The 21,564-nt window shown below is 59.9% G+C and overlaps 3 protein-coding genes across 3 annotated transcripts; all 3 read left to right on the plus strand.

Annotated features, from left to right (window-relative positions):
• Positions 1-4,003: 4,003 nt before the first annotated feature.
• LOC108642825 (gastrula zinc finger protein XlCGF7.1-like) lies at positions 4,004-4,893 on the plus strand (the record flags this gene model as incomplete). The annotated part of the gene is given in 2 exon segments (XM_029962031.1): positions 4,004-4,825; positions 4,828-4,893. Coding segments are annotated over 2 exon segments (888 nt in total), but the record flags the coding sequence as incomplete, so codon positions are not given.
• A 2,633-nt stretch (positions 4,894-7,526) lies between these two features.
• On the plus strand, positions 7,527-15,281 carry LOC108642805. The gene is made up of 12 exons (XM_029962123.1): positions 7,527-7,570; positions 11,137-11,267; positions 11,621-11,823; positions 12,016-12,141; positions 12,284-12,363; positions 12,481-12,601; positions 12,915-13,004; positions 13,399-13,503; positions 13,719-13,884; positions 14,359-14,453; positions 14,908-15,079; positions 15,253-15,281. The coding sequence occupies exons 1-12, from the start codon at positions 7,527-7,529 to the stop codon at positions 15,279-15,281; spliced, it is 1,362 nt and encodes a 453-aa protein (XP_029817983.1).
• LOC108643808 (maestro heat-like repeat family member 5) lies at positions 15,243-18,432 on the plus strand. Its single transcript, XM_029962088.1, has 8 exons — positions 15,243-15,407; positions 15,768-16,122; positions 16,330-16,506; positions 16,772-16,927; positions 17,367-17,468; positions 17,741-17,843; positions 18,141-18,200; positions 18,287-18,432. The coding sequence occupies exons 1-8, from the start codon at positions 15,343-15,345 to the stop codon at positions 18,421-18,423; spliced, it is 1,155 nt and encodes a 384-aa protein (XP_029817948.1). The 5' UTR covers positions 15,243-15,342; the 3' UTR covers positions 18,424-18,432.
• The last annotated feature ends 3,132 nt before the right edge of the window (positions 18,433-21,564 follow it).

The raw sequence follows: 21,564 nt of genomic DNA on the forward strand, positions 1-21,564 counted from the left end.
GGTGCCCCGCGCGAGGCGGGGGCGGGGCGGAGGGCGGGCAGGGGGCGTGGCCGCGCGCTGATTGGCTGCGGCGGGGGTGTCTCCGCCCGAAGCGCGCGAAGGGCGCCATCTTTGGCGCGTGGAGGATTCGGGGGCGGCGGCCCCGGGAAAAGCTGCGCTGGGGTGTGTGAGCTGGGGGGGTCTGCGGGGGGAGCGGGGTCTGGGGATCCCCTCGGGGGCTGCGGGGGGAAAGGCTGGAGGGCTCGGGAGGGCTTAGCAGAGGAGTTCGGGGGTTCCCGAGGAGATTTTGAGGGGTCCCTGAGGGGGTTCGGTGTCCTGAGGGGACTCAAGGGGGGGGAGGTTGAAGGTCCCTGAAGGGGTTTGGGAGGCCCTGAGGGTTTTTTGGTTTCTGAGGAGATTGGGGGGTCCCAAGTGGGCTTGGGGGATGTCTGAGGGGGTTCGGGGGTCCTGGGTGGGTTTTGCGGGGACCTTTGCAGCAGTTTTTGTGGTCTCTAGGGGGTTTATCGGGTTCCAGGCGGCTTTGAGTCTCCCTTAGAGGGACTGCGGGGATCCCTGAATGGGCTTGGGGGGTTCCAGGTGTGTTTTGCGGGTCACTAAAAGGTTTTAGGGAGTCTGCGGGGGGGGATAAGGCCTCTTATGGGAGTTGGGGGGTCCTTGGGGAGGCTTCGATGGGTCTTGGGGGGGATTTCTGAGAGGATTTCAGGGGTTTTGAGGGGATTTTGTGGAGTCCACGACAGCCCAGCAGTGAACGTGGCGGGGAGGGGGGATGTTTTTGGTGTCAGAGGGTCCAGGGGGGGCTCCTGGGGTGAGATGGAGGGTTGGGGACATCAGGGATGGGGTTTGGAGGCAGTGGGGAGGGGTATGGGGACAGTGGAATTGGGGGGAATTATGGCCATGGGGAGGCCCTGGGGACATTGGAGACACCAGGGGGGTCTCAGGGTGTTAAGGGGGGAATTAGGGACACCAAGAACGTCTTGGGACCCCCAGGGGGGTCTCAGGACTCACCTGCTCTTGGTGCTGCCCCTCCTCTTTCCCCCTAGACATCATTAACCCCTCCCAAATGTCTCCCAACCCCCATTTTCCTTTTAAACCTTTCCCCAAGACCCTTTTAACTCCCCCAAATTCACACAAAGCCCCTCAAAACCCCCCAAATCCCCATTGAACCGCCTCCCCAGATCCCCCCAAATCTCCCCAAGTCCCCACCTCAAATCCCTTCCAACCCCCCTCTAAGAGGGATCACCTTGCACCCTGGGACAGGAACACAGTGGGCTGTACTGGGGGCACTGGGCTGTACTGGGAGGGCACTGGGGGGGGCTCAGGTGTCCCAGGACAAGGTGGCCCAGCTCCAGGAGAGATCTGGGGAGCAGTGAGGAGGTACTGGTCTGTCCTGGTCTCTGCTGGTCTGTCCTGGTCTGTCCCCCCAATCCCCAAAGCCCCTCCCCAGCTCCCCCAGGACCCTCCCATACCCCAAAGCCCCCCAGGCCCTCCCAGGCCCCTGACTTGGTCCTGCTGCCCCTTGAGCATCTGCAGCTGCTGCAGAACCAGGCATTTCATCAGCAAATGTGCAGGTGACCCCAAGCTGGGGGTGTGTTGATGTGCTGGAAGGCAGGAGGGCTCTGCAGAGGGACCTGGCCCAGCTGGATCCATGGGCTGATTGCAAGGGGATGAGGTTCCAGCAGGCCAAGGGCCGGGTCCTGCCCTTTGGCCACAAGAAGCCCCGTCAGCCCCCCGGGCTGGGGCCAGAGTGTCTGGAGAGCAGGCAGGCAGGAAGGGAGCTGGGAGTGGGGATGGACAGGAAGCTGAAGAGGAGGCAGAGTGTGGCCAGGTGGCCAAGAGGGCCAATGGCTGGTGGCCTGTGTGAGGAAGAGTGTGTCAGCAGGAGCAGGGAAGGGATTGTTGGGCTGGAGTGAGCGCTGGTGAGGCCACCCCTGGAGTGCTGTGTCCAGCTCTGGGCCCCTGAGTTGAGGAAGGCCCTGGAGGGGCTGGAGCAGGAGCAGAGAAGAGCAGCGAGGCTGGGGAAGGGAGTGGAGCACAAGTGGTGTGAGGAGAGGCTGAGGGAGCTGGGGGTGTTGAGGCTGGAGAAGAGGAGGCTCAGGGGAGACCTCCTGACTGTCTGCAAGTCCCTGCCAGGAGGTTGGAGCCAGGTGGGAGTGGGGCTGTTCTGCCAGGAAGCAGCAGTAGGACAAGAGGGCTGGGTCTTGAGCTGTGCCAGGAGAGGTTTAGGTTGGATATTGGGAAGCAATTTTTTGCTGAGAGAGTCATCAGGCCTTGGAATGGGCTGGGCAGGGAGGGGTGGAGTCAGCGTCCCTGGAGGTGTTGAAGGTGAGAGTGGATGTGGCCTCAGTGCCATGGTCTGGGAAGCACAGCGGGGTTGGATCAGGGATTGGACTTGATGATCTCAGAGGTCTTTTCCAACCCAGCTGATTCTGTGATTCTCTGATTGCCACTCCTGTGGCAGCACATGCTTGAGGCTCCATCCCCAGGGTGATAGAGATGTCTGTCCATATCTATCTCCAAGGTTAGTGTGTAAATGTGTGGTGTTAGAAAAGCAGGCTAAGTTGTGGGCTGGTTGTAGAAGGAGAAGGAAGCCCAGAGGCCAGTGCAAGCAGGCAGCCCTGAGCTTGCACATCATCTGCACTCTCTGCAGGTTCCTGTCCTTGAGCACAGGCCCTGAGGTGACCTTGATAATAAGTGCAAGGCAGAGGTGCTGCTGAGAAAGGAGAGCCCTGTGGTGGGGAAGACAAGAAACTGTGAGTGCCCTGAGCAGGTGCTGTGTCCATCCCCTGTGTGCCAGGTGAGCTGGGGCTTTGCTGCAGAGCTGCGGGCGCTGATTTGAGGGTCTCCAAGTGCTGAGATGGTGGGCACCCAGGAACACAAACTGTGCCTGGCCACGGAGCCTGCAAGGAGGAGCAGAGACAGCCGTGGCAGTGTGGGGGGCCAGGTTGTCCCTGTGCCTTCCCCTGCAGGCCCTGGCTGTCCCTGCTGGGCCCCTGTCCATCCCCATCAGGTCCCTGCACAATCTCCTCTCCAGAGCTTGACTCACTGCAGACTTTGCAGGGAAATCTGTGCTGGCAGCTGCATCCTGAGCCTAAGGGCAGTTTGTATCCTCGAGTGCTGATCTATCCTGGGGACCCAAGGGATTCTCTGCCATTCCATCTATGCAGCAGGAGTCACCCTCCTGCCCTTGACTCCCTGCAGAGGAACAAGTGCCATGTCTCTGTTTGGGAGAAGCCAGATGCTGCCCCTGGGCCATCAGAAGTGGTGCTGAAGCCTCTTTCAGCCCAACCCCGGGTGCAGTTTTCTCATCCCCTCACTGAGTTCCCACTCCCCCAGCCGGCACTGACCAACCAGGTCGTTTGGCACCCGTGGTTTGGTGGTTTGGAGAAACAGCCTTGAACTGGCAGGGGGCCAGAGAACCTCCAGTAACAGCCCTGGAAAGTTTTAAATGACACTACATTAATACAGCTTTTGATTAGAATGTAGCAACTCAATCAAGTGCTCATGAAATGACCTCACTTCCATCATCCTCCCAATTAAACACATTTTTTTGGGCTGAATCTGCTTAAATCTCAGTGGTTTGGGTTTTTCTGGACTGAATCTTGGTGTTTTGGAGGTTTTTATGGTCACAGGATGCCCGGTGAGCTCTAGAGATGGACTTGGGCAGGAGGAACCCCCAAGCCAACGTGCTCAGCCCTTGTTTTCCCCCCCATCAGGATTTGTCCTTCCCAAAGGTTGGGCGGATGGAGGAGGAGGCTGCGAGGAAGAGGAAGATGCCTTGGGCCCCCCAGGCAGGTGAGGAGGAAGTCAGTGTCCCTTTGGGCGGGTGTTGTGCTGGCTCTGTCAGCCCAGCATGGCCCCGGCTGCAGGACAACCCCGCTGGCGCCGCCGTCCTGCCGGGGCCGGAGTTGGGGGGATGTCCTTGGCCTTCCCTGTGGGCCGGAGGCAAATCCCCTGCCTGTCCTTCTTGCTTCCTGCCCCAGGCCCCGAGCTGAGGACGGAGAGCGCGGAGGACAAATCCCCCCGTGAGACCCTGGTGGGAGAGGCCGTTTTGAAGGGCTCCACGGTGCAGGAAGGCAGCGGGGAGGAAAAGGGCCGGAGATCCCCCCGCAGGAGGGGCTCCAAAGCCAGCCCAGGGTGCTCTGAGGAGGAAAGAACCAGCCTGTGCCGGGAAGGCGGCCAGAGCTTGAGCAAGAACTTAAAGGTCGTTGTCCCAAGGCAACATCCCACTAGAAAGGAAGCCTTCAGGTGCTTGGAATGTGGGAAGAGTTTCAGGAACAACAGCCACCTGATCCGACACCAGCAGATCCACACAAGGAAGCGGCCCTACACGTGTGCGGAATGTGGGAAGAGCTTCAGAGACAACTCTGATCTCCTCAGCCACCAGCGCATCCACACTGGAGAACGGCCCTACACATGTGAGGAATGTGGGAAGAGCTTCAGTGACAGCTCCAACCTCCGCACCCACCAGCACATCCACACTGGAGAACAGCCCTACACGTGTGGGAAATGTGGGAAGAGCTTCAGGCAGAGCTCCACCCTCCGCTCCCACCAGCGCATCCACACCGGGGAACGGCCCTACACGTGTGGGGAATGTGGGAAGAGGTTTCAGACCAGCTCACATCTCCGCAGGCATGAGCAGACACACACGGATGAGAGGCCCTTCCGCTGCACCGACTGCGGGAAGGGCTTCAACCAGAACTGCAACCTCCTCACCCACCGGCGCATCCACACAGGGGAGAGGCCCTACAAGTGTGGGGAGTGTGGGAAGAGCTTTACCCAGAGGTCTCACTTGACCAGACACCAACGGACCCACCGGGGTAATAGAAGCCCTGTGAGTGCCCCAACTGTGGGAAGAGCTTCGGCCGCTGCTTCCACCCCAAATTTACCCCATGATGGGGAGGCAACCCCTGGAGTTCAAGGACTGTCAGTCCATCCCTTTCGACCAGAAATGGCCAGTCCCCTTTCCCAAGGACAGCTTCTTCCAACAGGACCCTTCTTGGGGGGAGTGTGGAGATTCCTTCCTTGGCTGGGGACCCCCCAGGGTCACTGCTGGAGGTTGAGAGCAGAGATCTCCCCACCAGCGTTGGTCTGGGGGAGTTCCATCCATCTCTAATTAAGAATTCTTGCTTTTGTGCCAGCTTGAGTAGAATTGTTTCAACAATTGCTTTAGTGTAGAGCACTGTCCTATCTTATCCTGTACTCCTGGTAGTTTTAGTGTTTGTATTGTACAATAAATAATTCTGATGAAGATCTTTTGTCTGATCATTTGTAACCCTAAATAACTCATTTCTATCAATAGATCTGATTTGCCATCATTAAAACCTGCGGGACAAAAGTGTTTCAGTCACAACTCTCTAATTCCTCTAAATTTAAAATGTTGGCAAGATTCATGGCTGAGATTGGATCCAGCAGCCCCCAGCACCTCACAGGAAGTTGGGATCTCAGGAGAACAACTCCCTTTCCCAAAACCTGGTGCCAAAGACCCCCATGGGACCGCTGAACCCACCAGACCACCCTCCCTTTTCCACCCTTCCCCCTCTTCCTTCCACTTTTCCATGGTCCCCTCAATCCCCAGACCAACCAGCATCCCTTTTGGGGTCCCAATCCCTACTTTTTTCCCCCCTCTTTTACCCCTTCCATATCATCCCCCACTCCCCAGCCCCCTCATGCTCAGTTTGGGGGTGCCACCCTCCCCTCTTCCCACTCTTCTGACCTCTCTTACCCTTTCCCATCATCCCCCAAACCTCGAGCCCCTCCCCCCCCACCTTTGGGAGGTCCCACTCTCCTTTCACTCAGTTTGGGTTTCCAGCACCCCTTTATCCCCTCTGACCCCCCTTTTCCCACCGACCTCCCCCTTCCCACCCCCTGCTCACCCGAGAGCTCCTCTCCCGCAGCCGGGGGGACTCTCAGCACCACCAGTGCCCAGAGAAGTCCCCCCAGAAAAGGGGTTGGGTGGGGTCCTGGGTCGGCTTTGAGTGTGTTTGGGGATCCTTGAGAGGCTGTGCGGATGTTTTGGTGGGGTCCCAGCACCTTTTGGGGTGAGCTGGGTGCTGTATTGAGGGGCAGGTGCCCTCCCAAAGCTCCCCTAGAGCGGGTTGACACGAGGGGACAGTGAGGGGTCCCCATTCCCGATCCATCCCGGGGCCGCTTCTGCCCTTCCCAAACTCGGCTCCTCCCTCCGGGTCACCCCACGCCTCCCCCCCCAACTACCCCCGAATAACCAGGACTGGGGAGAACTGGGAAGCTTTAGTGGGATCACTGGGAGCAGCCGGGCGGAGGCAGAGTGACAGCAGGGGAGGGGGGACACACGACCCCCCCAAAATCCTCACAGGGACAGGAGGGGTCCAGGCTGGGCCCGAGGCCCCGGGGAGGGGCTGCGGCCGCCGCCGGCTCAGGAGCTCTGTGGGGAGAGAAAAGGGGGTGACAGCGGGGTGGGGGGTCCCCGGGGGGGCACAGACGCTCTGGGGGGACACACGACCCCCTGGGACCCCCCTCACCTTCTGGCGCAGGTAGAAGCCGAGCCCCAGCGCCAGGGAGACGAAGGCCAAGAGGAAGCCCCCGGCCCCTCCTTGGCAGCAATTGCTCAGGCTGATGGAGCCCGGCAGGGCCGGGGCCGCCGGCGGTGTCCGATCCCGGCAGGAAGCGGGGAGGGCCCGGCGGGGTCTGAGAGAAATAAATCAAGGCAGAACTCTCTCTTTCTTTTACCCTCTGGGCAGTGACCATCAAGAGCTGTCCCTGCTTCACAGCAGAAGCTCCACACACCTCAACAAAGTCTGTGGAAGAATCTACTCTATCAAAGTTGGCCCTGGGCTTTTATGCTTATCCAGTGATGGATCTCCAGTCACATATTCCCAGGCCAGTGAGCAGCTGATCTGTCAAACTCTGCTTCCAAAAGCAGCATGTGTGTTGGAAGGTTGGGGAACCAGGCTGGGTTTGGCACAATTCAACACTAAACCAACCCCTTGGCACCAGCAGTAACTCCCCACAGAGAGCTTGCAGTGCCTGCATTCTCCCATCAGATTCTTTTCCAGGTAGAACATCCTGCTACAAGGGGTCTGTTACTACCCACCCCAGAAAGGGGGGGGTAACCAGGTTCTTATTAATAAATCCCTTGGGGTGGATTAGAGTGAAATGAAACTAAATAATCAGTGTTTGAAAACATATATATGTAGGGTTTATTTTAGAACAATTTTGTTTCAAAGGTAAACAGGTATGTTGCCATTTTGGGTGTTATCATCTCTATCTCTCATCTACAGCAATATGGCATAAAGAGAACCTTTAGGGAAAATGCATAAGGGAGAGAAAGAAAGACAGGATAAGGGTAAGGGAGAGTAAAGGAAAGCAAAGCTGAGAGTGGAAAGATGTCTATAGTCACCGCCCACGGGGTCCAGCGATGGAACTTGGGAGTTGCAGCTCCAATGTCTGTCAGTTGAAGTGGTGGCCTTGATCCATTGGGGGTGGGGGAGGGAAGCCCCCACACTCCAAGAAGTTATGAGTTATTATATCCATGGATGGTGTCCCGGGCCATGCCTCGAGCCTCCAAGGTCTGCTGGGCCTGCGCAGAGTTCCCGTGAGGGGCCTGGTAAACACGGCTCTTCTCACCTTTTCAGGGCTTGACACCTTCAGCAGCACTGGCAGGGGGGATGGGTCCAGCTGCCTCTTCCCAGCGTGCAAAAGTGCCCTGGCAATCCCAGAATGCATAAATCATTGTGGCAGTTTGAGAACCTCAAAAATCCAATTTCCAAGTCCTAGCCCCCCCTCCCCCAATTTGTTTCAGTGTGAGAGGGTTTTCAGACAAAACACAGCTCAGTATGGGGGGAAAGGAATTATATTACAGTTTATTACTTACACAAATAAATACTATAATACATTATATACACAATTTTAACTCTCTCTCCTATGGAAAAGCAATATATTTACATTAGATCAAATCCCTCCTTTCCCTCCGATAAAAGTTCTGAAGGGAAGATGAAAAGATCCTTTCCACTTTCAGGGCAGCAGTGTCTCTCCTCTTCAAGGCAGCAGTCATAGCTGGATTTGTCAGAACTGGAAAATCTCTCTCTCTCTCCATTACAACACAGGGGTCTTCTCTCACCCCTCGGCCCTTCAGCTCCAGCTGGTCTCTCTCCCATGGACTGCGAAAGCAGGGACAAGGCTCACCTCTCCACAGTCATATCACGGGGTACTGGGCACCCCTGACAGTCCCTTCCTCAGGGGATTCAAGTTCCTCCTGAGTCAGAACGTTTAGGGCTTTCAGTTCAGTTTTTGCCCCAAGTGTTCTAGCAGAGCTCCTTTGCTCCGTCTCAAACTGTCAGCATGGCGAAGGGGGGCAGGAAGGCCTCTTCCCCCCTCCACATTCCTCCTGGCTGTCCTACTCCAGCTCCAGGACATCTCTGAGCTTCTCAGCTTCTCTCTCTCTCTCTCTCTAGTTGCTGCTGCATTTCAGGACTCCCTTCAGGTGGAAGTCCACCCCCTCCTCCCAAGAGGGGTCTCAAAGGGTTTGTAGAAATAAAGCCAGGCTCACCCCAAACAGTCTCTGCTGAGCCTGGTGCTCTGTCTCTCCGTCGGGCATCTCTGTGTCTCTCAGCTTGGCTCTGTACCACCTCACTCCTGCTGACTGTCTTCTTGGCTCTCAGCCACAGCTCTCTGTTCGGTGCTGTCTCTGCCGCCGCTCCTGCTGCCCACTCACAGTGGAGAAAAACTCCCTTGGCTCTTGGCCACAGTACTCGGCCCAGTTTAACACTGTTCCGACTTTCTACAGCCCCAGAAGGGGGGCTGGGGGGTCTTGGCCCCCAGCGGGGCTCCCTGGCCCCTCTCTCTCCTCGTGGTCTCAGACCAAGACTGCTGCTCTTCTTTCAGCTACGTAATCTCTTCTTTTCCAGCCTGTTGTGATATGTTTAATTTTGCAGGGGTGCTGATTGGGTCAACACCAAGAATACCACCTCCTGGGGTTAACCACTTTCCAACTCCAGGGGAAAACCCTTTTTAACCCAGGACAGTCATGAACCATTTCAGTCTCTGACACTCCTCACCTTGGCCAGTCAGTTCTTGGGAATAGCCCTGGCAGCCCAGCCCCCAAGGGCACACGATGTGCTGCTGGGCTGGAGAGGACCCTCCTCAGCCTGGGCAGCAGGGCTGCAGGGGGGGATTCCCTGAGCCTCCCCAGATGGGCCCTTCCTGCCCACCAGCTCCTGCTCCAAAGGGCTTCCACACACCCTGGGCCACTTGTCCCACTTGGGCACTTGAGCTGCCCCAGGGCATCTCTGGGCAGTGGCCAGCTCTGGGACTGCTCTGGCAAGTCATGGCCTGAAGCCACGAGTGTGGAATTTAGGAAATAGTTGAAATCTCTGCAGAACAGAACTCTTGGTGACTGCTGAAGGCTTCATGAACAGCATTGCCACATCTTTTCTTTTTTTTAAATTCATCAATTTTTTGTAGGCAAACACCAGGACTATGAGACCTGGAAAGAGCAGCTTTAGACACGGGCCTGCTGCAGCAGCGACTTCCGGGATCGAGCAAAGCAGAAAAACAATGGCCACTTGTGTTATTTATTGTAGGGGTTGCCCCCCCTGAGCTGTGTATTTTTCCCGACCCACGGGGGTCCTGGGGGTCAGCCATGATGTTACCTGAAAGCTGGGACTGCTCAAGGCTGGAGCTCAGCCCCAGCACAGCCTCTCCCAAAGAAGGACAGGGCAGAGGGGCTCTGGGCTGTGGGCAGCGAGGGCCAGCTGGGCTGGCAGGTGGCTCCAGGGCACCTCTGGGGCTGTCAGAGAGGGGCTGTTCCAGGGCCCTTTGGGCTTCTGGGGGCTTCTTTGGTCTGATTCTGTAGAGGAGACATAGAACTGAGGCAAGAGCAGCAGGACTACAGCTCCTGGCCCCTCAGATGGACCAATGCGGCCGCTCAGCTGAGCTGTGCCAGAAGACGACAGCTCCCAGCATGCTGAGGATTCTGATCCTTCCAGCTGGATCCCTGTGGTAGTTTAGTCTAGGCCTTCCTTGGTGAATCCAAGGAATCCCCCTGGGTGCCATCCTCCCCCCTTCAGCCCTAAGCCCCCTCAAGACTCCACCAGCCTGGTAGGGCCACTCAGCCACCCCTGGGGCAGCTCGGGGTGCCGCGCAGGGGCCTGGTGTGCGGCGAGGGCCTTGGGAGGGCTCCTGAGCAGCCCAGTGCTGGAAGAGCTGTTGAGTGGGGAAAAACTCTTGCTGGTCAGTGGGAGAAAGAGAAAAAGGCGACAAAAGCCATGGTTTCTTTTAAGCTTGAACAAACGTTATGCATTTAATGTGACTGAAGGGCTCTGAGGCCAGGCTCTGCAGTGTGGGGACAGGAAAGGGATGTCCGGGGGGCACACAGGGCTGTCTGAACATGGGGCTCCTTGGGATGTCCCGAGGAGACATGAGAGTAAAGTGGGGCCTGGAGATACCCTGAGGGCAGCTGGGCGCCCAGGGCTGAGGCAGGCCTGTGTCCCCAGGGACACCCTGCCTGTTCCAACCTGCATGGTGGCTCCCTGGGACCCATTGCTGGGGGCAGGTGCCATGTCAACAAGCACTGGGACCTGTTGCTAGCAGCTGGCAGCATGTCACAGAGGGGCCCTTTGTGACACCCACTGCAGCAGGTGTGCTCAGCACGACCGTGGCCCACGGTGGGTCAGTGTCCGTCAGGACGGCGACCGGACAGGAGAGGAGTGCGGTGCTGGCGAGAAGCCCCCGACTGCAGTCCACGTCTTGTCCACGACCCTTGGTGGCCCCGTGGGAACGCGGAGTTTGGCTGCGGCACTTTGCCAAAGTGTTTTTGCCTGAGGCACTTGGGCCGAGGCCTTTTGGTCGAGGCGCTTTGCCTGAGGCACTTTGCCTTGGTCTTTTGGCTGAGGCACTTTGCCTCGGCCTTTGGGCTGAGACACTTTGCCTTGGCCTTTTGGCTGAGGCACTTTGCCGAGGCCTTTTGGCTGAGGCACTTTGCTGAGGCCTTTGGGCTGAGGTGCTTTGCCTTGGCCTTTTGGCTGAGGCCTTTTGCTGAGGCCTTTTGCCTGAGGCACTTTGCCTGAGGCGATTTGGCCGCAGCATTTTTCCCGAGGGTGTTCGACTCCACCATTCGGACGCCCTCCGTAGGCAGGCTCCCCTGTGTTCTTTGATTCACAGGATGGAGAAGAGACCCCCCGCCTGCCCCAAGCAGGCCTGGATGGAAGACAGCTCTTCCCAGGAGAGCCGCTCTCCAGGTCTGCAGCTTCCATCCTCCTGTGAGGTGACCACCATGCAGCCCCTGAAGCTGGGTGAGTGAGGGGCCCTGTGGGGCTGGGCAGGGCTGGTGCCCACCACCACACCCTGTAGCACACCAGGATCCCACTTTCCTGGCCAGCTGACAATGGGGGTCCTGGGGTCAGCCGTGATGTTGCCTGAAAGCTGGGACTGCTCAGGGCTGGAGCGTGGCCCCAGCACAGCCTCTCCCAAAGAAGGACAGGGCAGAGAGGCTCTGGGCTGTGGGCAGCGAGGGTCAGCTGGGCTGGCAGGAGGCAGCCGTGCTGTGGGAGCCTGGGCATTTCCTGCCTGTCTGCCATTGCCTTCCTCAGCCTGGGGCACTGGGCCTTTCCCAGGCATGGCAGCTCCTCTGCCGGGCACCCTCCAGCCAGGAGCTGCAAGGGAAGGCTGTGCCAAGGCAGTGGACAGAGAGCTGGGTGGAGGGCAGATATCCTTTGCTCCCTCCTCTCGCTGGACCCTCTGCAGCTCTCCCTGCTCTTCCCCCCCTTAGATGCCAGCTGGTTGCCCATCTACAAGGAGGAGCAGGAAGCTGTTGATTCCATCCTGGCCTTTGTCACCAGCCCCAACAAGGTAACTGCAGCCAGCTGGAGGGCGGCTGTGCTGCTGTCTGCTGGCAGGGGCTGTGCTGCCAGGCTGCTGGAGGGGTGCTGGCATGGCAGGGCTGCTTCTCCTGCAGGGCACTGCACCCCCTGTGCTGCAGTCCCACTGGCTGTGTCCGCCCACTCACAGTCCATGTTTGTGTCTCTGTCCCCCGGCTGGCAGGAGGAGAGAGACAAGGCCACATTTCTTCGGAGCATCTCCGTGCTGTGCCGAAGCGCCCTGAAGCATGGCCTGACCCAGGGCCTGGACCTGTTCTGCGACATGTACCAGCTGGCAGAGAACATCACGGTGAGGGCACTCTGGGCAATGTGGCGAAGGGAGCAAAGCCCCCTGGCACGGGCAGCCTGTGTGGACAGCGCTTGGGCGGGTCAGGGACTGGAGGCCCTGGGTGCTGGCAGCTGCCAGGTGCCATCCCGGTTTTGCTCTGCAGGCGCTGCTGGAAGAAGAACCAAGGGACCTGCTGCGCACAGACCTTCGGCATCTTTCCATGCTGGCTCTGGAGAAATTGAGGTACCTGCCCATCTGTCGTGGGCCCCCTGGCCCAGAGGTCCGATGCCACCCGCACGAGTCGTCGAGGGGCTGCTCCCAGCACCCGTGTGCAACCCGTGTCCTGCCCTCTCCCTGCAGCTTGGTGGACACAGCGCTGGAGGGCAAAGCCAAAAGCCTCCTCCGTGCGTGTTTCTCAAGTGTCTTCTGGCTGCCTGCAGAGAAGGAGATGCCAAAAGGGGACCTTGCCCTCTACATCAAGGTAAGTGCTGGGTGAGCTCCAGAGCACTCCAGCCCCTCTGGCCTGCTCCCTGGCTAGCCCATGCTGCCACAGGAGCAGTGATCCCAGGCAGGGCAGGGTCTTTCCCACCCTCGTGCCTCTGTCCCCTTCCCGTGGGCCTGGCTGCATCCCGTGCCACAGGCTGCTCTGCCCTCGCAGATTGTCTATGCCCATGTCTCTCCTGGGAAGTGTGGGCATCCTCCTCCTCCTCCTGTGGCACGGGGGGTTCAGATGGCTCTCCTGGGGCTGGGAGGAACAGCAGAATGACTGCCACTGCTCTCTGTGTTCCTTGCAGACCCTGAACTCCATGGACAGCATGCTGAGGACAATGGTGCTCAGCTTTCCTGCCTCTCGAGTCAGCGAGGAGCTGCAGGGCATCTTGGAGGTCTGGCACAAGCAAAAATGGGGGGAGTCCCAGAGCTGTTTCTCAGCCTGGAGGGGAGGGTTTGCCCACTCCTGGCTGAGTGGTGCCCAGAGCAGTGCTGAACAGGCAGAGTGCCCTGCAGGGAGGGTGCCCACCTCCTGTGGGGAAGCAGGGGCAGGCCCCAGGCTCTTGTGGAGCACAGGGGCTGCAGAGGGTGGCACCTGCCCTCCTCCTTGGCCATGAGGTTGGATCTGGACCTTTGTGCCCGACCTGGGGCAGACACCCCACTGCAGGCTTTGCTGGAGGGGAGAGGAAGCCTTGAGGGATGGGGCGAGTGCGGCCCAACAGTGGAGCTGTGCTGCTGCTGGTGTTGGAGTCTGCTCCCAGGGCTCACCCGCTGTTTCTCTTGTCCCAGCTGCTGCTGGACTTCACCAGATGCAAGAGAGAGGCTGTGAGGGAGAGGGCCATGGCAAGGATCGATGTGCTGGCCTGTGTGCTGTCCGACTATTCCACTCTGCAGGTAAGGACCAGGCCCCCTCCAGCCAGGCCATGCCCCCATCCCTGCTGCTCTCCAGGCCAGGGCTGCTGCCCACATGGCTGCTCTGAGAGACGGGGACGCAGGGCTCTGCAAAGCCTGATCTCCCCAGGAATCCAGCCCTGGGCAGACTCTTGGATGGGGGGCTTTGGCACCACCTTTGTGCCCTCAGCCCTTCTGCTCATGCCTCCCTCATCCAGGCCCATGCCAACGTCAGAAGAGGCACTGCTGGACCTGTCTGCTCTGGGGAGATCCAGCTCCCATTCCTAGGAAAGCTGCTGGGGCGTCTCATCCTTTTCCGGTTCTCTGAGGAGCCGACAAGCTGTGCAGCTTTCCATGCTCTTTTTGCCCTGGCTGAGTTCATCTGTAAGTAAAAAAGGCAGAGCAGTGCTGGGCTTCATTGCTCTGCACACAGACATCTCCTGAGAGATCTGCTTCCTGACCCCCTTTGCCCCTCCCAACTGCTTCCCAGAGCTTCCCAGCTGCCCCTTTGCTGCAGAGCCTGAGCGCTCTGCTCAAGGCCAGGATCTGTTTGCTGCTGCTCTCCTTCCTCCCCTTCCTTTCAGGATCTTGCAGCCCGCTGGTTTGTGGGCCCCACAGCCAAAGTCCCTCTTGACTTCCCTGTCCCAAAGCCACGTCTTCCCTGGTGGGGAAGAGCAGATCCCCCACCCTGGCTGGTCCCTCCAGTGCCTGTAGCAAGAAGCTGTTCCTGATGCCCTCCCAAAATCCTGGACTGCTCCTGTCCTGCCCCCTTGCCAGCAGATGCCAGGGCGGTTTGGTGAGCTTGCTGGCAAAGCTGCTCTGCCTTCCTGACTCTTGTGTGTTTGCCCCGGTGTTTAGTTGAATCCAGGCTAAAGGACAGAGCAGGCCAAGTCCACCGGAAAGCTGTGACCACCTCCGTGCTGTGTTCTCTGAGCCCCAGGGACTGTGCCAAGGTAAGGAGCTGTGCCCTTGCTGGGACTCCTGTCCGTGGCACCAGCAGGGCACTGCTGTGAGCCAAAGGACCCCGCAGCAGTGGGGCTGGCGTGCCCTCAGCTCCCTGGGGAGAGGGTTCCTGCCATCCTTGAGCAGGGATAGCACGAGGGCTGCACTCCAGTGGCCCAGCAGCAGCTTCAGCCCCAGCAGGAGCTCCAGTGCTCCTGGCCACCAGCAAGTCCCTGGTTCTCGGTGGGGCCAGCAGCCTGTGCCCATGAGCCCTCCTCCCCCAGCAGGAGGGCCCTCTCTGCTCATCCTCTGCCATGCAGGGACTGCAGGCACTGCTGCCAGCTTTGCTGTGGGCACTGCTGTCAGCAGTGGTGGGCACGTCTGGCCAGGGCCGCTCGAGCTGCTCAGCCAAGCAGCACCATCAGGGCACTCAGCGTGACGTGTCTTCCTTCCTTGCTGACGTAGGCCTTTGGAAAATACCTGCAGTCCCACGAGAGGACAGATGTCATCCTCGTGGCCATCGAGGCGTTGGGAGATGCCAGCATCCTCGACCAGCAGGTGCCCAGCAGCCTGCTGGATGTGGCCTTGGAGGACCCGGATGTCTGGCTGACAGATGTAAGTGGGCTGTGGCTGCATTGTCGTGCCCTTCAGCCCTCTTGGGCCTTGTTCCTCCCTGCATCCCTCCCTCCCGAGCACAGGGGACTTGGGCCCCCCCAAGCCACCTCAAGGCAGCAGAGAGGAATGGGAAGGGCAACTGAGCACATGGCTGCACTCCGGGGGCAGTGCCATCCTCACCTGTATTCCCTGCAGGCGCCCAAGATAGTCAGCAGCATCCTTGAGAGCCTGCCATACTGCAGCACACAGGCAGCGTGGGAGAAAGCGGAGTCACTGCTTCGCCTGATGACCAACCTGTACCCCACCACAGTGGTCATCCTCCTGTGCAAGGCGGCTCTTCAAGGAGACAGGTACTGGCCCTGATGGCCTTGAGGGTGGGCTTGTTCCCTGTGGGGAGAGGGACCCCGAGACTCTCTGGCTGCCAGAGCCAAGGAATGCTGCAGGACAGCCTGCAGAGTCAGGCCCTCCATCCCCCCACGCTTTCCAGCCCTGCTTCACAGCAGCCAAAGCTGGCCCAGCCAGCCCAGAGCCAGCACGGTGCTCCAGCCCCACGGGGAACACGCCCTCAGCCCCGTCCTGCCCGCGCGGGCAGGGCCCCCGGGGACGCGCAGCCAGGGCTCCAAGGGGCAGGTTCTGGGGGGCTGCTCCAGGCCACAGCCCTGTGGCTGAGGCAGCCCTGCTGACAGTGCTCTGCCTTCTCTGCCTTCCAGCACTGCGCCGGAGCTGTGGGAGCTGATGTCCTCCATGCCGGAGACGCTGTCCAAGATCTTGGAGGGCTTTGCCAACCTGCTGCACAGACAGTGCTTCCGCTGCTCCGCAGAAGGCCCCCGCACCCAGCCCATGGCTGTGAGTGACCACCAAAGGCCCTGGTCCCCTCCCACCAGCCCTGCAGGCTCTGCCGGCCCCTCATGGCTCTGTTTGCTCCTGCAGTCATCCTCCAGGAAGGCTGAGTGGGAGGAGTTGGCTGAGGAGCCCGACCTCGAGAGCCATCAGGGCTGTCCAAAGGTGAGGACGGCCAGGCTGCTGCTGGAAGGGCTCGTCGGGCTGTCGCAGAGAGCCGAGATGGTGAGCAGGGCGGTGTCAGGGGCAGCCCTGTAGGCAAACGGGGGCTGGGGCTGGGTGGAAAGCAGTGGCTTGGCCTGGCCTGGGACTCACAATGTGGGGTGACTGCTCCAAATGCACTCCCTGCCGTGGTAGGGCCTGGGGTGGCTACCTGAGGAGCTTTTCAGGCACGACCCTCTTCACCCAATGGACATTCTCTTCTCTCTACAGGCCAGAAACATTGAACTCTTCCTGCCGGGCATGATGAAGATTCTGCAAGTTGGCAGCGAAGATGCCAAGATGAAGATCCTGCTGGCCTTGCGAAATGTTCTGCGTCAGCTGAAGAAGAGCAAGGCCAGCTTCATCGCTGTGCAGCTTGTGGGGAGGCTCCTGCCCCTCTTTGACTCGGTAAGGCTGATGTGGAGCCTGAGCCCCTCAGATGGGCGCTGGGCAATGACAGCTGCCCTGCAGCCCAGCCCTGCGAGCAGCACTTGGAGCCAGCTCTGCTCCCCTGGGCTCTCCTGGGATGGCTTCTGGGCCGTGCAGCCCAGTGCTGCTTCTTCTGGGATGTGAGGCCGCAGCCGCTGCCCTCCCTGCAGCCAAGATCAGGGCCCTCTACACTGTGGGCAGGGAGCTGCTGTTTGCAAAGCTCCCTTTTCCTGCTTCCTGCCAGGAGTGCAGCGAGCTGCGAGAGCTCTCCATCCGCATGCTCACAGAGCTGCTGCAGTTGGTGGTCCGCAGGGATGAGAAGAGGATGAGGAAGGAGGTGTGGCGAGCACTGGTGCCTCTCCTCTTCCGCATGAGCGACCAGGTCCCCAGCGTGGCCAAGGTACAGGTTTGAAGGCTGAGCCCTGACACACAGAGGGCTGAGCTGACACCCCCAGGGCTCCTGGGCATCGGGGCAAGGGCAGCTGGCAGTGGGCAGCGCTCCCCCAGCACAGCCCGTGGGAAGGTCCGTGCGGAGCCAGCGCCAGCAGGGCCAGAGAAGCTGGCACGGCCCTGTGCAACACCTGCCCTGCCTGCTCCTGCAGGGCTCGGCAGCAGCCCGTGACCACCATAGCCTGAGCAGGGGCATCCCCACAGGCTGTGTCAGAGGCCAGGCCTTTGAGCTTCCACGCCTGTCCCCCAGGGCTGTCCCTAAAAGGTTCCCAGACATTTGGGCTAGGGCATGTCCCAGCTTCCTAAAGGTGGGATCCCCCCAGGAACAAAGCCAAGATGTCTCCTTGCCCAGGCCCCCGTGCTATCCCTGAGCTCATGCTGTCCTGCAGGCCTCCAGGGAAGCCCTTCTTGCTGCCGCCGAGCTGCTGAAGTGGAAGACGCTCAAGCACCTGCTGCAGAGAGAGCGGCTGTGGGAGCTTGGAGCGTGCTTGGTAAGGACAAGCTGAGGGGCCCGGGCTGGGGGAGGGCTGCCCCCATCCCATGTCTGGGCTGGGGGCTCTGCAGCTGGGCAGAGCCTGGAGCTGCATCCCTGTTGCTGCCCTCAAGAACAGAGCCCCAGGGGCTCTTCTGCTGGCCCCTGTCCCCTCCCTGTAGCCAGCAGGAGGGGAGGCCTCTCCGTCCCAGGAGGTGCTGGCGGGAGGCACTGCTCCAGCCAACTGCCCCAGTGACAGCCCTGGAGAGACATGCCTTGTTCTCTCTGCAGCTTCAGAACAGCAGGAGCAGGGCTGAAGACTTCATCCACCAGAGCCTGCCCTACCTGCAGGACCCTCAGGCCAACGTGCGCCTGGCGGCCGTCAGGTTCATCGGTGAGTGCCAGCCCCTGCAGTGCCTCTGGGGTAGCCTGGCCCCTGTGCCACTGCTGCCCCAGCAACGAGGGGCAGTCCTGGGACTGCCCCAGTCCCGGCCACCCCGGGCAGGGCCTTGCCTCCCTCTGCCAGCCCTGCCCACGCAGCGGGGCTTGGTGGCCGCCTTGCTCAGTCCCACTGCCCTGAGCTTCTGGGGACTCCTGGGCTCAACCCTGCTGAGGGGGAGGAGGGTAGGTCTGGGGACCCTGCTGCTGGGAGCAGGCTGGGGAGCAGGGGCTAATGGAGCTCTGTGCCCAGGACTCATCACACGGCGCCTGAGGGAGCAGACCACGGACAGTCAGGCTGACATCCTGAGCGGTGAGTGGGGAGCGCGGTCTGTCGGGAATCCAGAGGTTCTCTGCAGACGGGGGGTTTTATCTGGGCTCTGTTTCTCTCCGTCACAGCACTTCAGCCCTTGGAGAGAGACTGGGACATCTCTGTCAGCTCCCTGGCAGCTCGGACAGCCTCCATTCTGAGGAGTCCTTTCGTGCAGCAAAGACCAAGAGGCCTCCTGCGAGCACTGCGCTGCTGCTGGCCGTGAGCCCGGCAGAGGTGCAGTTTGCCTTGGCTAAAGGACTGGGGATGAATAAAGCTGCAACAACGTGCCCAAAGCCCTGGTGTCCTTCAGCTGCGCGGTGCTGAGTGTGCCGAGCCGACCGTGTCCTTCCTGGGCTGTCCCGCAGGCAGCGGGACGCTCCCCCCTCAGCACCCCTGGCCCCAGGCTTGTGGGACAAGCTGAGCCCTGGCTGGGGCTTTCCCCGGGAGAAGCCGCCTTGGCTAAAGGACAAACTGCTGCCCGAGCCTTCTCACCCCATTTCAGGGCCACTGCCAATGTCACCCTGCCCTCTGCCAGTGTGAAGCTATTCCCCTTGTCCTGTCACTCCAGGCCCTCGTCCAAAATCCCTCTCCAGCTCCCTTGGAGCCTCTTTTAGGCACTGGAAGGGACTGCAAAGTCACCCCAAAACCTTCTCTTCTCCAGCCTGGGCAGCCACAGTTATCCCTGTGTCCCCACACAGTGCCCGACTCTGTGACCCCTGTGTCCTCCCAGGCCCAGCACCCCAGGAGGTGGCACAGCAGCAGGCCCTGTGCTGCAGCTGCTACAGGACCAGGAGGTCACCCGGAGACATTGCCAGACTCCAGATTGTCCCACATCATGACCACTGCCTTCAAACTTCCCCCACAGCAGCTTGGGCTTCCTCCCCTCCCTGAGTCCATCCCCCCAGGCCTGCTGAGGTGGCATTTTGGGGGCAATCATGCTTATTTTGGGCAGTGGGATGTGTCAGCAGCTCTGGGAGATGGAGGGTGGCAGGTCTGGGGGGGGTTTGGGCTGAGTGTGGCTGCGGGGGTTGGCTCTCTCCCCGAGGGAATGTCACAGCTGCAGGACCCAAATCCCCCACTTTCCCCAAACTTCAGGCACAGAGCCCTTTAGTTTTCTGCAGGGGGCCTCAAATTTCATTCCTGATATCCCAAACCATCCCCACAGGCCTTGAATTGTAGCTGCAGAGTCCCACGTTTCCTTGGTGGACTCCAAATTCCATCTCTGGTACCCCAAAATGCCCCACTGAGCCCTGCATTGCAGCTGTGCGGCCTCAAAGGGTCTCCGGTGGACCCCCTAGGCATAGAAGGATGGAATCATGAAGGAACGCTCAGCCCTGAGTGGGCTGCAGAGGATCCCAGAGCTCCTGGGAAGTGCTGGGGCTCCAGAGCTTGAAGCTGGAAATGAGTGAAGAACTCTGTATTACACCTGTGGCATGGAAAGCCCTGGCAGGGTGGTTTCTACTGGGGGGCCTGGGGTGCACTGAAGGCCTCAGGAGGCTTTGTGTGTGATCATGAGGAAGCTTTTCTTGATGGAAATGGTTGTCAGGCATTGGAAGGGGCTGCCCGGAGAGGTGGTGGAATCCCCATCCCTGGAGGTATCCAAGACAAGACTGGACATGGCACTCCCTCAGTGCTCTGCTCTAGTGGACAAGGTGGGGATGGGTGCAAGTTGGGACTCGATGATGTTGCAGGTCTTTGCCAACCTAAATGGTTCTGTGATTGTATGATCTGGCCTGGGCAGGTGGAGGAGTCCTGTGGTGGGACTGTGGCCAAGAGGCCTCTCCTGGCTGCAGAAGAGCAAACCGTGGGCTTTTGTGTCCCTCGAGGGTCAAGGGAGGGCTCATGAGGTTCCAAGGAAGGGTGAGGGAGGGGGATGAAGGGGTACTGCGGGGATCAGGGGACAAACTGTGGCCTCTGGAGCACATCAAAAGGTGCCTTAGGGTGCTGAGGGGGCAAACGGCCCAGGCTGAGGCAGCCCCAGCACAAGAGAGGGTTCAGAGAGGACTTGTGGGATGAGAAGAGTTCTAGGCCTGGAGGGCCCAGAAGGGAAAATGAACAAGTTCTGAGGGGATGGGATGGAAATTCAAAGTGGGGGGACTCTTTGCCAAGATAGCCTTGCCCACGTCTTTCCTGGACTGCCAGTTGTCCCCACTGGCTGCCCCCAGGCAGCGCGGACGCCCACACTAGCCCCCCAGGGCAGAGCAGGGCTCTGAAGGTGCCTGAGCGAGGTCACACTGGGCAGGAGCTCCAGGGCACCTCTGGGACTGTCAGAGAGGGGCTGTTCCTGGACCCTTTGGGCTTCTGGGGGCTTCTTTGGTCTGATTTTGTAGAAGAGACACAGAACTGAGGCAAGAGCAGCAGGACTACAGCTCCTGGCCCCTCAGATGGACCAATGTGGCCGCTCAGCTGGGCTGTGCCAGCAGATGACAGTTCCCAGCTTGCTGAGGATCCCGGCCCTTCCAGCTGGATCCCCCTGGGTGCCATCCTCCCCCCCTCAGCCCTAAACCCCCCCAGGACTCCACCAGCCTGGCAGGGCCACTCAGCCACCCCTGGGGCAGCTCGGGGTGCTGCGCAGGGGCCTGGGGTGCAGTAAAGGCCTTGGGAGGGCTCCTGAGCAGCCCAGTGCTGGAAGAGCTGTTGAGTGGGGCAAAGCTCTTGCTGGTCAGTGGGAGAAAGAGAAAAGGTGACAAAAGCCATGGTTTCTGTTAAGCTTGAGCAAACGTTATGCATTTAATGTGACTGAAGGGCTCAGAGCCCAGGCTCTGTGGTGTGGGGACAGGAAAGGGATGTCCTGGGGGCACGCAGGGCTGTCTGAACATGGAGCTTCTTGAGATGTCCCAAGGAGACATGAGAGCAAAGTGGGGCCTGGAGACTCTCTGAGGGCAACTGAGTGCCAAGGGCTGAGGCAGACCTGTGTCCCCAGGGACACCCTGCCTGTTCCTGCCTGCGTAGTGGCTCCCTGGGACCTGTTGCTGGGGGCAGGTGCCATGTCAACAAGCACTGGGACCTGTGGCTAGCGGCCAGCAGCGTGTCACAGAGGGGCCCTTTGTGACACCCACTGCAACAGGTGTGCTCAGCACGACCATGGCCCACAGTGGGTCAGTGTCCGTCAGGACGGCGATCGGACAGGAGAGGAGTGCGGCGCTGGCGAGAAGCCCCCGACTGCAGTCCACGTCTTGTCCACGACCCCAGGTGGCCCCGTGGGAACTTGGCGTTTTGCTGAGGCGTTTTGCCGAAACGTTTTTACCTGAGGCATTTGGGCCAAGGCCTTTTGGCCGAGGTGCTTTGCCTGAGGCACTTTGCCTTGGCCTTTTGGCTGAGGCCTTTTACCTTGGCCTTTTGGCTCAGGCTCTTTGCCTTGGCC

This window comes from Manacus vitellinus, unplaced genomic scaffold, assembly GCF_001715985.3.
Source record: "Manacus vitellinus isolate BGI_N305 unplaced genomic scaffold, ASM171598v3 ctg7180002428230_pilon, whole genome shotgun sequence".
Classification (NCBI taxonomy): domain Eukaryota; kingdom Metazoa; phylum Chordata; class Aves; order Passeriformes; family Pipridae; genus Manacus; species Manacus vitellinus.